Below are 14,587 nucleotides of genomic sequence, written 5' to 3'. Positions count from 1 at the left end.
TCCAGCTCCCTAGTACCACAGCTAATTAGCAGAAATTCTACTTTAATAATACAGTTGCTGCAGGTCAAGAAAGAAAAGCAAAGCAGAAATGGAAATCTCAGCTTAGAGAACATTGAAAAAAGATTAGAAGTGAGTTAATTTTTGGTGTGATAATTAATTACAGTCCAACAAGAACAAAATTCTATGAATATTGACTAGCTGTAATTAATCCATATTTATTCACAGACTTATCTCCCCCAACATCACCTACAATTCTGAGGGGGGAGAAACAGAATATCTTCTTCCAAGAATTCTTATGTATTGCCAAGATAAGCAACAATCTCAAGTCTGTGGAGACGTAATAATCATCAAGGTAATATTAAATAATATAAGTAATTATAACTGCATGTACTCATTCATATTATCTAGCTAAATTTTAATTACTTATTTCTAATTTGGAAAGATATACCTTTGTCTCAAAAACCTTGGCAAAAGAGGACTACACCAGGACACTGTAGTTGGTATGGAAGATATCTTACGTGATTTTTTTTTTTCCCTTAAAAGGGTAACAGTTTCAGAATATGTTATGCATGTATACACGAACTGGGACTCCACATTGTGCCTCATAAATATATGTAATTACTATTTGTCAATTTTAAAAGGAGAACAAAAAAAGGTTTAAAAATCAGATGTATTTTTAGAAGCAGTTCTTATAATGTGTTTGAATGTTTCACTGTATTCTTTGAAATTCCCATAGGCCAGGGTGCTACTTACTCTTGTAAGAGTAACGTGTTACAGGGAACTTACCAGAGAGGAGATTTACGCCAGGGTTGAGCCATGGGAGTGATGGTTCTTACACCACAACTTTGTTTCTTTTCTATGTTCCAGAAGTCAGACAAACTGAATTTTGTTTCATGTACCAGGACAGGCAGAAGGAATGAGGAACAGCCTGAGAAATGAATGTTTTTCTACCAGAGGAGCAGAAAGTTAGTCAATATAAGCTGTGTAGACTTGGAGAACTAGGCAACCTGCAGTTATTCACATAACTTATATTGCCTATGTTGACAGGCAGAATAAGGAGAATTACAGTCTGGGCTATTACTTCAGATAGAGATTCTTCTGATCACATTAATGCAGATTGGGCGGAGAGAGGTAGATTTAACAGCAACAGGAGTTAAAGGGGTAATAATCTTTGGGTCCACAGATCCATCTAAATCAAGTGAGTGCTAGCAGCAGGCTTGCAACAGTTAAGACTTGCCAATTATCTGCGCGAGGCTCCATTTCCCAGCTTCCCATGCATCTCAGAAGGGCCACGTAACTAACTTTCCCCGACAGACTTAAAGGAAGTGATGTTTACTTCCTGTCACTTCAGTAAAGTCACGTTTACTTCCTGTCACCTCCAACTGCATTGGAGCATTGTGTAACTGGGCATTGTGTGATCCAGTTAGACGCCAACTGCACAAAGACCTATTTCCACTTCAACCCCTGTGCTCCTGGAGCAGGTCTGCGTGATTGGGAGCAAAGGATTCTGGGAGGGCCAAAACACAATATGGAAGGAGGCGGAGTCACACAGTCTTAACTTGAGGGAGAGCCATACGGGTGAACTGCTGACGTGATCAAGAAGTGAAGAGTATTGGGCTAAGCCACGGAGATTTCAGGGTTTATTTGTTTCAGCAGCATAATCTACTTCACAATTAAAAGAAGAGGATGTGGATTCCAGAATCTTGTTATCAAAATGGGATATCAAAGGGGTTTAAATTAAGGAAACAAAATGGAAGCATTACTGTGGTGAATCCCTGGAAATACCACATTAGAAGGCAGATGAAACTTCCAAGGACTTGGGTGTGGCTGTTAGACTTCCCCAGTTATTTAGCTGAATGGGCAGGGCAGGGCACCGGATTTGGTAAAGAATTTGAGGGCCAAACCCATTTTGTCTTGGAGTGAAGGCTGTGATCCTCAACTCTGGCTTCAAGTTAGGTTTCAGTTAAATCACAAAAATGCTGATGTCTGGGCCTTAAGCCAAATCAATTAAATCAGAATCTCTGGAGATGAGATCAAGATACTGTTATATTTTTAAAGGTACCCTAGTAGTGCTAATACATAGCTAGATTGGGAATCTCTGAGTTGGCAAATATTTTCACCAAGGAGTCTGAAGCTGCTTAAGAGCTTTGTCTCAATAGAAATTTGTTTAGGAAGCCTAGGACAGAGCCCAAGGGAAAGAAATATCAGGTAGATTCAGATGTGTGGAACTGGAAAAGAAGAATATTTTAGCATCAATGTCTCAAGAACAAAAGAGATAGTGACTTAAGTTGAAGTATTTCCATCAACAGAGATTATATAAAAGAAATACTGTTAATGAATATTACTATTATTTTCTTCTCAGTCTACTAAATGCATTTAAAATATGGGAAGAAATTATGGATGTACAAAATGAATATTTAACATAGATTCATTTTTTTTCTGATAAATATACAAAACTAGTAAACATTAACAAAATGTTATAGAAATAAGATGCTGAACAGTCTTTTCTGTTTATATATAGCCATTGAAGGATATGTTTGATTATATGAAAATAGGTCAGTGCATCCCCAATGGGGAGAATAGTCTAGCAAGCTAGAAATTTCCAAATTTGTGTAGACCCAGATAAATAGAATATTTATTGATATTTATCCAATATTTATAGAATATTTATGCAATATCCTATTGCTGATCTAACCCGCATTCAGCAAGGAAGATCAGTTTCCCACCAGATGTGGGTGAATCTTAATGGAAAGGTATACATTAATTTCATTCAGTCATTTATAACTTTTACTAAAAAATTTTCCTTGTTTTTGGAACACTAACATCTAGTAGGATGACAAACTTGAAAATATCTGCTGGTAATGAAAGATATTTATTGAACAGTAACTTATTATTTAGTTTTAACAATTTAAAAAGGTTACCAAACAACACACAACTTTGCCACACTAAGTTGCACTTGTGCCAAAGTTTAAAAATTTTCTTTACTTGGAATCAAGGTCAACTTTCTAGTAACTTTGTTCCTTAAAACATCCTCATATTTGGTCAGATTTAATTTGAAAAGGAACCCTTTCCTACTAATGTACCCTCAGCAGGAAATCCAGATCATAAAAATTCCAGGGAACAACATCCATAACTTGTTTTATAGAAACAGTTTTGGATTATGCCAATCAATTCACCAGTCCATGATTTCAAAGATTGTTTCATCAATCTTGTATCATTCATGTCATAGAACATAAAATAAGCCTTTTAACAAGAATTTGGATTTGATTCCACAAGAAAGACAAGGTCATTTTTAAAAAGCAAATCAGCTAGCAAGAGTGCTATGAGAAGAATGCCTACAAAGAAAAATGGCTATAGAGCCTTCAGCCCTATTCCATAAATCTTGACTTTTATTTTTCCCTTCTGCGTCTAGGAGATAGTTTGCTTCTTATATTGTTCCCTAAGGGAAGTTCCAGTACCACATGGGGCTAAGAAATATAATTTACTCTTTTACTATTTGAAATTCAAGTTATTAAAGTACCATGGACTCAGTGAAGTATAACTCATATCCATATGACCCACCTTAGAAGGAGTCATACACACTGCCTCGTACAATGATATCCTAATAATGTAAAACTAACAATTTTGGGGAGACTAATCAATTTAGAATCAAAGCCCCTCTATTATGTTGCAAAATGCTTACAGAATGCACATTCTTTTCTACATTGAAAGACAAGTGACCATTTCCCTTCAGCAGACTTGTAAGATCAATATGTATAAATATTGATCTTATGCCCTCTATTGAATTAAAGTTTGAACTATGTGTCTTATTCAGGTGACATATTTCATTTGTGTCATATGTTTTTATTTGGTTTGAAATTTCAAGAAGCTAAATTTGGTGTCAGCTTTCCAAGATTTCTACCTTTTACATTTGCTAAGTTCTTGCAAAAGAGTAAGGAACACATCTCTTCATATATTCACTTACTACAGATGAAGTACCTAGTCAGTATTTTTCTAGGAGCTGTGGATTCAACAGTGATCTAGAAGGTGTCATATTTGGCCTCTCCCAGGAAGAAAGACAGATAACAAAAATGACATCTTATTTGAAGGCCCTATAGCCATTTTTCTTTGTTGGCATGCTTCTCATAGCATTCTTGCTAGCAGATTTGCTTTTTAAAAATGACCTTGTCTTTCTTATAGAATCAAATCCAAATTGTAAAGATGTTAAGGAAGAAGTAATTAAAATGATATTTGAAAGATCAGTTAGTCAAGGAAGAAGAGAAAGAGTATTCAAGGAGAGGAAAAAACTAGTAGGAAGGCAAAATAGCACAGGCCTGTTTTAAGAGAGAAAAGTTGAAGACAGCAAGTTCTGTATTCAGCTTTGGCGGTAGAAGGGTGTTTGACTAATGTGCTTGGAGAATGTGTGAATGTGCTTGGAGAATTAAGTCTAGCTTATGAAGGGTCTTATGAGCCATGCTAACATGAAAACTGGAACATAAGAATAACAGTGGCAAGAGTAGAGCTGTTGTATTAGTCTATTCTCACGCTGCAATACCGACATACCCAAGACTGGGTAATTTATAAAGCAAAAAGGTTTAATTGACTCACACTTCTGCATGACTGGGGAGGCCTCAGGAAATTTACAATCATGGGGAAGGGGCAGCAAACACGTCCTTTTTCACATGGCGGCAGGAGACAGAAGTGCTGAGCAAAGAGGGAAAATCCCCTTATAAAACCCTCAGATCTTATGACAACTCACTCATTATCACGAGAACAGCATGGGAGTAACTGCCCCCCAAATTTAATCACCTCCCACTGGGTCCCACCCACAACACATGGGGATTATGGGAACTACAATTCAAGATGAGATTTGGGTGGGGACACAGTGAAACTATATCAGGTGTGTTTCAAAATGATATTCGTAGAATGAAAAATAGATAATGAACGTCAAGAATGGAGACAGGGACACCAATTGGGAGGCTGCTATGGTAACTGATGTGAGGAAAGGAATGGTCCCCAAAAAGATATGTCCGTGTCCTGATTCCCAGAACCTGTAAATGTTAACCATATTTGGAAAGAGTCTTTGCAGGTGTAATTATATTGAGAATCTTGAGGTGTAGGGTTCATACTGGATTACCTGGGTTGGCACTAAATACAATGATGAGTATTTTTGTAAGAGATACACAGGCGAGATGTGACAGACAGAAAAAGGGAAGGCCATGTGACTGTAGAGGCAGAGATTTCAGCATGAGCTGAGGAATGTTGACAGCACCAGAAACTGGGAGAGGTAAGGAAGGTTTTTCCTCTAGTGATTCCAGGGGAAGTATGACTGTGCTGACACATTATTTTCAGACTTCTGGTCCCCAGAATGTCAAGAGAACAAATTTCTGTTGTTTTAAGTTAAAATTTTTTGGTAATTTGTTATGGCAGCCACAGGTAACTAATACAGCAAGGCAAAAGCAAAACACAGTCAGAAGGAAAGGAGAAAACCTGGTGCATTTGGGTCACTGCACAAGTCCAGTAGTGCAGGACCTAACAATATTTGTGAGTGAGAAGCTAGAAATGAGGTTGGACAGTGAAGCAGGAGGTTATGTTTGTGGAAGACTGCTGGGTCTGAATGCACATGGAATGCCAGAAGATCAGTGAGTGGATCAGACTAGCTGGAGGAGGATTACATTTTTGAGCAGTGGAAAGGAAAACTGGGAAGGGAAAGGGAGGAGCAATGAACAGAACACTTTTTTTTTTTTTTTTCCCAGAGAAGGGATCTATGGTAGTGCGGGGAGAGAACTGGAAAGGGCTTGTGTGGGGAAGTTTATACCCCACCCAAAATAGGGCAATGTCTTAGTTACCTTGGGCTGCTATGACAAATACCACAGGCTAGGTGGTTCAAACAATAGAAATTTGTTTCTCATAGTTCTGGAGGCTGGGAAGTCCAAGACCAAGGTGCTGGCAAATTTGGTTCTTGGTGAGGACCTACTTTCTGGCCACCATCTTGCCGTGTCTTCACATGGCAGAGAAGAAGCTTTGGTGGTTCTTCCTCTTTTTATAAGGATCCTAATCCCATCATGGTGGGGGATCCACCCTCCTAACCTCATCTGAACCTTATTCTCTGTTAAAGTCCCCATCATCCTAATGCCATCATTTGGGGGATTAGGGCTGCAATATATGAATTTTATGGTGGCACAAACATTGAGTCCATAACAGGCAAGAAATTAAACTATCCATGCATCAGATGTGGGCCACATAGGATAGAGGATCAGCTTGGAGCTCTTCTAGGTCCTGAAAGTACCCCCTGGAAGGGCAATGGGCTACAACAGGAGAGTCTGAGTCTTTGTGGAGCGGATGATGGAAGGCCAGGAATTGGTGCAAGGAGGAAGGGAAAGCAGACACTTGTAGCAGATGCCAGCAAGGCTTCCAGGGCAGCAGGGGAGAAGCTGTGTCTAAGTACTGGAGGCTGCTATCAGAGAGGCCCAGTGACTTAGGACAGTACTTATCAGGAGCTGAACAAGAACTTTCCTCTTTTCTCTTTTTCTCTCTCCCCAACCACAGCTCCCACACTGGTGGGCCTGCACTGGGGGTGGGGAGGACTTCTGAGTGGGAAATGAGTGGGAAGAGACAGCAATTGGCCACACCCCTCTCCCCAAGGGCAGGTGACCCATTGACTGCTGACTTCAGCTGGAAGATGGAAATAAGCCTTGCATGAAGTCTAAGATGTTTACTGACATCTTAGATTAGACGTTTAAAATTTCTGAATTAGAGTGTTTTGAGACATAGAAGACTTGAGGACTAAGAGTAAGCAGGAAAGTCGTAGATGTGCCAAACTTTCAGCCAGCAGAGTAGAAAGTTTCCTGTAAAACAGTAGTGGGACAGAGTTGTGTTTTGCATATCTGTTAAGCATCATAGTTGTACCATGTACCGTTTAGATTTTCAAAGAAAAGGATGGGCATTTCATCTAAGAAATCATAGTGAGTGACATATTTCCTTAGAATAAAATCAGTAAGGGCGGGCACAGTGGCTTACATCTGTAATCCCGGCACTTTGGGAGGCCAAGGTGGGCAGATCATGAAGTCAGGAGATCGAGACCATCCTGGCCAACATGGTGAAACCCCATCTCTGCTAAAAATACAAAAATTAGCTGGGCGTGGTGGCACATGCCTGTAATCCTAGCTACTTGGGAGGCTGAAGCAGGAGAATCACTTGAACCAGGGATTTGGAGGTTGCAGTGAGCCGAGATCACGCCACTGCACTCCTGCTTGGTGACAGAGCGAGACCTCATCTAAATAAATAAATAAATAAACAAATAAAATAAAATCAGTAAGATGGCGAAGGCCTGTTCTGAATAGATGCTTCCCTAGTTCTCTAGTGCTAAACTTAAGACAGACAAATCATGTTGTGCAGTGTATTTGGTTAATGTTATCACTTCTAATTCTTACAGAAGGTTGTATACAGAAATTTCTAAAGCATCACATTCACATTCCATTTGTTTTCCCTAGCCAAGAGAGGTCTGTAACATGGTAAACACAAAAGACTCAGAATTGAAACCTGGAATTGAAAAGACTTTTCTACTCCGTTCACAAGGACTTTCTTTTCCCCCTTCGTTTGCCACTTAATCTTTTGGTCTCATTTTCGTCATCTGTACAGTGAGGATAATGGGACCCAATTTCGTTTTATGTTATCTTGATGGAAGGATTCCCACAGTTAGACTGAATGAAAACCTGACCAGTAATACCCACTTACCTACCTCTCTGAAGCGTTGTAAGAATTAAAGACAGCCTGCAAAGTGTACTGACGATGAAGAGCACACCATGAGAGAAACAGAGGTGATGAGTATTATTAAAAGTGTCAAAGGATAAGTATATCTTAATGAAAGTGGACAAAAACATACACCAAAGGATCTTGGCTTGCTTGCCCTAGTGCCTCAATGACTTAGGGTAGAAAGAAATATATATGATATCTGAGTAGAAAAATAAAAGCAGTAAAAAAAAAAAAAAAAAAAAAAAAAATCTGTCCAGGAACATTAGTACCGAAATCATTTTTACATCCTAAAATATTTCATCCTCAATTTTAAAAATAAAGCACTGATTTATGCACCTCAAGTCTAATGAAATAAAGCAATATGTCTTGGAAATTTAGAACAGTCTATATAGGAAGGCAAAGGACTAAAGACAAAGATGTTCAGAAATTGAGTCAAGCCAAACAGACCAAAGATATTCTGCTCCCCAATGCAAAAGGCAGCATGGGCAGAATTTATTTGCTATGTATAGAATTGAGAACTGCTTTTTTTTTTTTTTTTTGATCTTGCAAAGGAGATGAAATGGATATATTTATGTTGCTTGCTTAGGAGGACAGTCAGGGAGCGGGCAAAAATGTATAGCAAATTTGACACGAAAAGTAATAATTACTTCGGTTAGTTACATTTACAAAGCAATAAGAGAAGAATAAGTCACTTATGAAGTTAAATAAATTTGAAGAAAATTAAGGTAATTGTTTCCTTCCTGTACACAAATTCTTTCAGGCTGTGAACTCTCCAGCAAGTAAATAATAAATTATTTTGGCTTTTACAATTTATCTTGGTCTTGACGCACACAAGGGCAAGATATGACGGTGTCTGTTTCTTCCAGAGGACTCCGATTCTTTGCATATATAAGCAGGTGTCCATAAGTCTCATTCTATAATATGTTTAGCTCCGCATATATTTTCTGTTTTCTGTTGTTGGTCTCTATGTTGTAATATGCCAGTGAGCTAATGTTGGAGAAGAGACTTTTTTAAAGATCTCTTATCTTTCATACCATATGTGAAACAGGTGGTAGTCTGCTCTCATAGATGAATATTTCTGTGATGAATTTTTTTTCTTTTTATTTCTTATTCACATGAGCTAATTTATTTTTGCCAAAGTGTTTACATTCTGCGCTATAGATGTGGTCTGAGTGTATTTGCTGTAGTCAGAAGTCTCTGTTTTATGCTTGATTTTGGAGCTAGGTGGGACAAGGAAAATGCAAGTAGATGGAACTCATGCAAGTAGATGGAACCTTAATCTTATCATTTCTTTTTCACAAGAGGCTCAATTTTAGGGCTGTGCTGTAGTCCACAAAACAATCAGTCTCTATGACAATAATTCTAATTTTGGTAGAATAATTTTAACACCACTAAAAGAACTTGGAGAGACTTCATTTATGGAGGACATTAGTGAGATAATTTGGAACCTGTTCCTGAGTGGGGGACATACTTGCAAATATTTAAATCCTGCCTTCTTTAGTCACCTGTTTCATTCTTTAAAAAAAGAAAATAGTGCTCTTCCGGGGACGTTGTCTGCAGGCACTCAGAATGGTCCAGCGTTTGACATACCGACGTAGGCTTTCCTACAATACAGCCTCTAGCAAAACTAGGCTGTCCCGAACCCCTGGTAATAGAATTGTTGACCTTTATACCAAGAAGGTTGGGAAAGCACCAAAATCTGCATGTGGTGTGTGCCCAGGCAGACTTCGAGGGGTTCGTGCTGTAAGACCTAAAGTTCTTATGAGATTGTCCAAAACAAAGAAACATGTCAGCAGGGCCTATGGTGGTTCCATGTGTGCTAAATGTGTTTGTGACAGGATCAAGCGTGCTTTCTGTATCGAGGAGCAGAAAATCGTTGTGAAAGTGTTGAAGGCACAAGCACAGAGTCAGAAAGCTAAATAAAAAATGAAACTTTTTTGAGTAATAAAAATGAAAAGACTTGCTGAAAAAAAAAGAAAATAGAAATTTGAGGTATATGATCAAAGTTAAATAAAATTCAATTTAAAGAGGATAATACTGAGTATTGTATTTTCTTGGTAAAAATTAAAGTATTATGAAACAAATCTTGAATAAATAACTACAAATCACATATTTAATAAATTACTTGTAGAGTGAAAATTTTCCTTTGGAATCCTCTCTTCAAGGCACTATAATATTTGTATGTATGTGAAATTCTTCCCTATTCTAAATTTACCATCTCATTTCTGTTCACTTTTGTGTCCACAGAGTATCTGCCTGGAAACCCTGTTGCCTGGAGACCACTTTTGAAGAACATCCACTGCTGTGGCCTCTTAAAGATTTAAGACATCTAATGAAGAGCTGACAGAAATCATCAATTTGCTCCTCAGCAAGTAATATTTTTAAGTCACAATAAAACACTTACCTGGATATTATGTATTCAGATAATCATAATAGCTCAAGTATAGGATGCAAAGGGGAAAAATACCTTTGAAAAATTTGAATTGTACAAATCCATACAGAAGAGAGATGGGACAAAAAATAAAATCCGCATTTTCTTCATGGAAGACGCTGTCAGGTCCTCCTATTAATTATTTATTCTGATTTTTAAAACTATTCAAAAAGGCTTTATTTATATTTTGAACTCTGTTGTATATTATCGTTCTCTGTAGCCCAAAGGAATTTTGAAGCAGAAATTCAACGAATGGCATAAGGATACTGGAAAAGTGGATGAAAGGAGACATGATGCAGCCAAAAGAATTCCATATCAACCTGAAGCATTCTGGAGAGGGTTCAAGAATCCAGCATATCTTAACAAGGTCCAAGTATCTCACAGTATGATGGCAGAATTTGTCACCAGTAACAGGCACCAAGTACAAATGATTATTATTTCATTTTACTCTTTGTTATTTATTTATTTATTTGTTTTTGAGACAGGGTCTTGCCCTGTCACATTTATTTATTTATTTATTTTTGAGACAGAATCTCACCCTGTCACCCAGGCTGGAGTGCAGTGGTACAATCTCGGCTCACTGCATCCTCTGTCTCCCGGGTTCAAGAGATTCTCCTGCCTCAGCCTCCTGAGTAGCTGGGATTACAGGCGCATCCACCATGCCTGGCTAATTTTTTGTATCTTTAGTAGAGATGGGGTTTCACCATATCGGCCAGGCTGAAATTATTATTATTTAAAAAATGTAGTTAAAGATTTTTTGTGGGTACATAGTAGCTGTATATATTCATGGAGTACCTGAGGTGTTTTGATATAGGCATGCAATGTGAAATAAGTACATCATGAAGAATGAAGTATCCATCCCCTCAAGCATTTATCCTTTCAGTTACAAATAATGCAAGTACATTCTTTAAGTTATTTTTAAATGTATGATTAAGTTATTATTGACTATAGTCACCATATTGTGCTATCAAATAGTAGGACTTATTCATTCTTTCTTTTTTTTTAATTTTTTTAAATTTTTTTAAAATTTTTATTTATTTATTTTTATTATTATACTTTAAGTTCTAGGGTACATGTGCATACCGTGCAGGTTTGTTACATATGTATACTTGTGCCATGTTGGCGTGCTGCACCCATCAACTCGTCAGCACCCATCAACTCGTCATTTACATCAGGTATAACTCCCAATGCAATTGCTGGCCCCTCCCCGCTCCCATGATAGGCCCCAGTGTATGATGTTCCCCTTCCCGAGTCCAAGTGATCTCATTGTTCAGTTCCCACCTATGAGTGAGAACATGTGGTGTTTGGTTTTCTGTTCTTGCGATAGTTTGCTGAGAATGATGGTTTCCAGCTACATGCATGTCCCTACAAAGGACACAACTCATCCTTTTTTTATGGCTGCATAGTATTCCATGGTGTATATGTGCCACATTTTCTTAATCCAGTCTGTCACTGATGGACATTTGGGTTGATTCCAAGTCTTTGCTATTGTGAATAGTGCCGCAATAAACATACGTGTGCATGTGTCTTTATAGCAGCATGATTTATAATCCTTTGGGTATATACCCAGTAATGGGATGGCTGGGTCATATGGTACTTCTAGTTGTAGATCCTTGAGGAATTGCCATACTGTTTTCCATAATGTTTGAACTAGTTTACAATCCCACCAACAGTGTAAAAGTGTTCCTATTTCTCCACATCCTCTCCAGCACCTGTTGTTTCCTGACTTTTTAATGATTGCCATTCTAACTGGTGTGAGATGGTATCTCATTGTGGTTTTGATTTGCATTTCTCTGATGGCCAGTGATGATGAGCGTATTTTCATGTGTCTGTTGGCTGTATGAATGTCTTCTTTTGAGAAATGTCTGTTCATATCCTTTGCCCACTTTTTGATGGGGTTGTTTGTTTTTTTCTTGTAAATTTGTTTGAGTTCTTTGTAGGTTCTGGATATTAGCCCTTTGTCAGATGAGTAGATTGCAAAAATTTTCTCCCATTCTGTAGGTTGCCTGTTCACTCTGATGGTAGTTTCTTTTGCTGTGCAGAAGCTCTTTAGTTTAATGAGATCCCATTTGTCAATTTTGGCTTTTGTTGCCATTGCTTTTGGTGTTTTAGACATGAAGTCCTTGCCCATGCCTATGTCCTGAATGGTATTACCTAGGTTTTCTTCTAGGGTTTTTATGGTATTAGGTCTAACATTTAAGTCTCTAATCCATCTTGAATTAATTTTTGTATAAGGAGTAAGGAAAGGATCCAGTTTCAGCTTTCTACTTATGGCTAGCCAATTTTCCCAGCACCATTTATTAATCTCCTTAAGCTGATAAGAAACTTCAGCAAAGTCTCAGGATACAAAATTAATGTGCAAAAATCACAAGCATTCTTATACACCAGTAACAGACAAACAGAGAGCCAAATCAGGAATGAACTTCCATTCACAATTGCTTCAAAGAGAATAAAATACCTAGGAATCCAACTTACAAGGGATGTAAAGGACCTCTTCAAGGAGAACTACAAACCACTGCTCAGTGAAATAAAAGAGGACACAAACAAATGGAAGAATATACCATGCTCATGGATAGGAAGAATCAATATCATGAAAATGGCCATACTGCCCAAGGTAATTTTTAGATTCAATGCCATCTCCATCAAGCTACCAATGAGTTTCTTCACAGAATTGGAAAAAACTGCTTTAAAGTTCATATGGAACCAAAAAAGAGCCCGCATTGCCAAGACAATCCTAAGTCAAAAGACCAAAGCTGGAGGCATCACGCTACCTGACTTCAAACTATACTACAAGGCTACAGTAACCAAAACAGCATGGTACTGGTACCAAAACAGAGATATAGACCAATGGAACAGAACAGAGTCCTCAGAAATAATACCACACATCTACAGCCATCTGATCTTTGACAAACCTGAGAAAAACAAGAAATGGGGAAAGGATTCCCTATTTAATAAATGGTGCTGGGAAAATTGGCTTATTCATTCTTTCTATTGTTTTGTACCCATTAACCATCCTCACCTTCATCTGATTCCCCGACTACCCTTCCCAGCCTCTGGTAACCACCCTTCTACTTTCTATGTCCATGAGTTCAATTGATTTGATTTTAGATCCCACAAAAAGTGAGAATATGCAAAGTTTGTCTTTCTGTGCCTGGCTTATTTCACTGAACATAATGATCTCCAGTTCCATTCACGTCCCCGAATACAAATTAATACATGGTAGAAGCTGTGTTCTGTTGAAGAAGTTAGGAACATATTCAGGCTATATTTTGCATTTTTGAAAGATGGTTAAAATACTTTTAAAATGTTTATGCTGAAAGGAGAAAGTTCTGTGAACTAGAAAATTTGTATGAATTTAAACATAACTCAGAGATGAAATCTGAAAGAAAACAAGGCCCCTCTTTGCTCAATTTTATTGTTTCGATGCTGTTAATCACACTTGATGCCTCATGGTCACCAAAGTAAAGTAAATTATTTTGAATTAACATTCCCTCCAAAACTTGTTATCCCCAAGCATGCAAAAAGTAAAAAGCAATAAAAGCCCAAGTTGCAAAGAAAGATGTGCTTCTACAAGAGAATTTGGAGGCTGCTGGAAGGTGGTGCAGTCCAGAGAGCTTAGGATTGAGCTCTGATAACAGACAGACCTAAATTTCTGCCACATTTCACAATGTGGCTGTGCATTGGCTGCTCAATCTTGCTAAGCTTCAATATTTTTGTGTAAGAAAAATAATACGTATTTATTGTACCTAAAGGTTGTTAAGAGAATTAAATAAGTGTGTGTATATAACCAGAGTGCCTGGAACATTAAATGCTTAATGCACATTAGCTATTACCCTTATCATTATTATCAAGTTAAATTAAGCCAATATAATCATAAAGTTGGAGACTGAGTTTATGAGGGCAGTGGCAGAGCCACATAGCTAATCATGAGCTGCTGTTTAACAAAATGAAAGGAAGTTACTGTTTACATAACACCAGAGAAAGAGGACATTTTGGAGAAACTAGGTTAATATAAAAAAACAAAAAAAGTTTTTAATGCTTTTCGTAAGTGTGAGAGAAGAAATTGAGATAACATGGCATTAAGGAACTATTTAGTCTTGGGAGATACATAAAATCAAGGTACTGCCCCACTTTTGCCCTTTTTCTGCTTTGTTAATCCTTTATTGAGATATAATTCACAGCAGTACAATATATACATATTAAATATGCTACATGATGAATTTTATGATTTTATGTATATGCCCATGGAACTATGACCACACCAACATATAGCATGCATCCAGCATCTCAATAGGCCCCTGGTGCCCATTACAGTCAATTGACCACCCATTTCCCAAAGGTAATCACTCTTCTGTTGATGATAGGAAGGTTTGGATTTCCCTCTTAATCTAGAAAAGGGGCCTTTGAGAAATTTGATGTCCT

At 37.8% G+C, this 14,587-nt stretch overlaps 2 protein-coding genes across 13 annotated transcripts in view; one reads left to right on the top strand and one right to left on the bottom strand.

The window, feature by feature from the left end:
• Positions 1 to 14,587, bottom strand: part of CYYR1 (cysteine and tyrosine rich 1) — a 105,305-nt gene that overhangs the window by 27,860 nt on the left and 62,858 nt on the right. The window lies entirely within an intron of this gene.
• On the top strand, positions 9,270 to 9,720 carry LOC107129080 (large ribosomal subunit protein eL34-like). The gene has a single exon (XM_045389204.2). The coding sequence runs from the start codon at positions 9,304 to 9,306 to the stop codon at positions 9,655 to 9,657; it is 354 nt and encodes a 117-aa protein (XP_045245139.2). The 5' UTR covers positions 9,270 to 9,303; the 3' UTR covers positions 9,658 to 9,720.

The sequence above is a fragment of the Macaca fascicularis genome, chromosome 3 (genome assembly GCF_037993035.2).
Source record: "Macaca fascicularis isolate 582-1 chromosome 3, T2T-MFA8v1.1".
In the NCBI taxonomy this organism is placed as follows: Eukaryota; Metazoa; Chordata; class Mammalia; order Primates; family Cercopithecidae; genus Macaca; species Macaca fascicularis.
The sequence above is the reverse complement of the archived record's forward strand: the minus strand, read 5'-3'. Positions and strand labels throughout refer to the sequence as shown.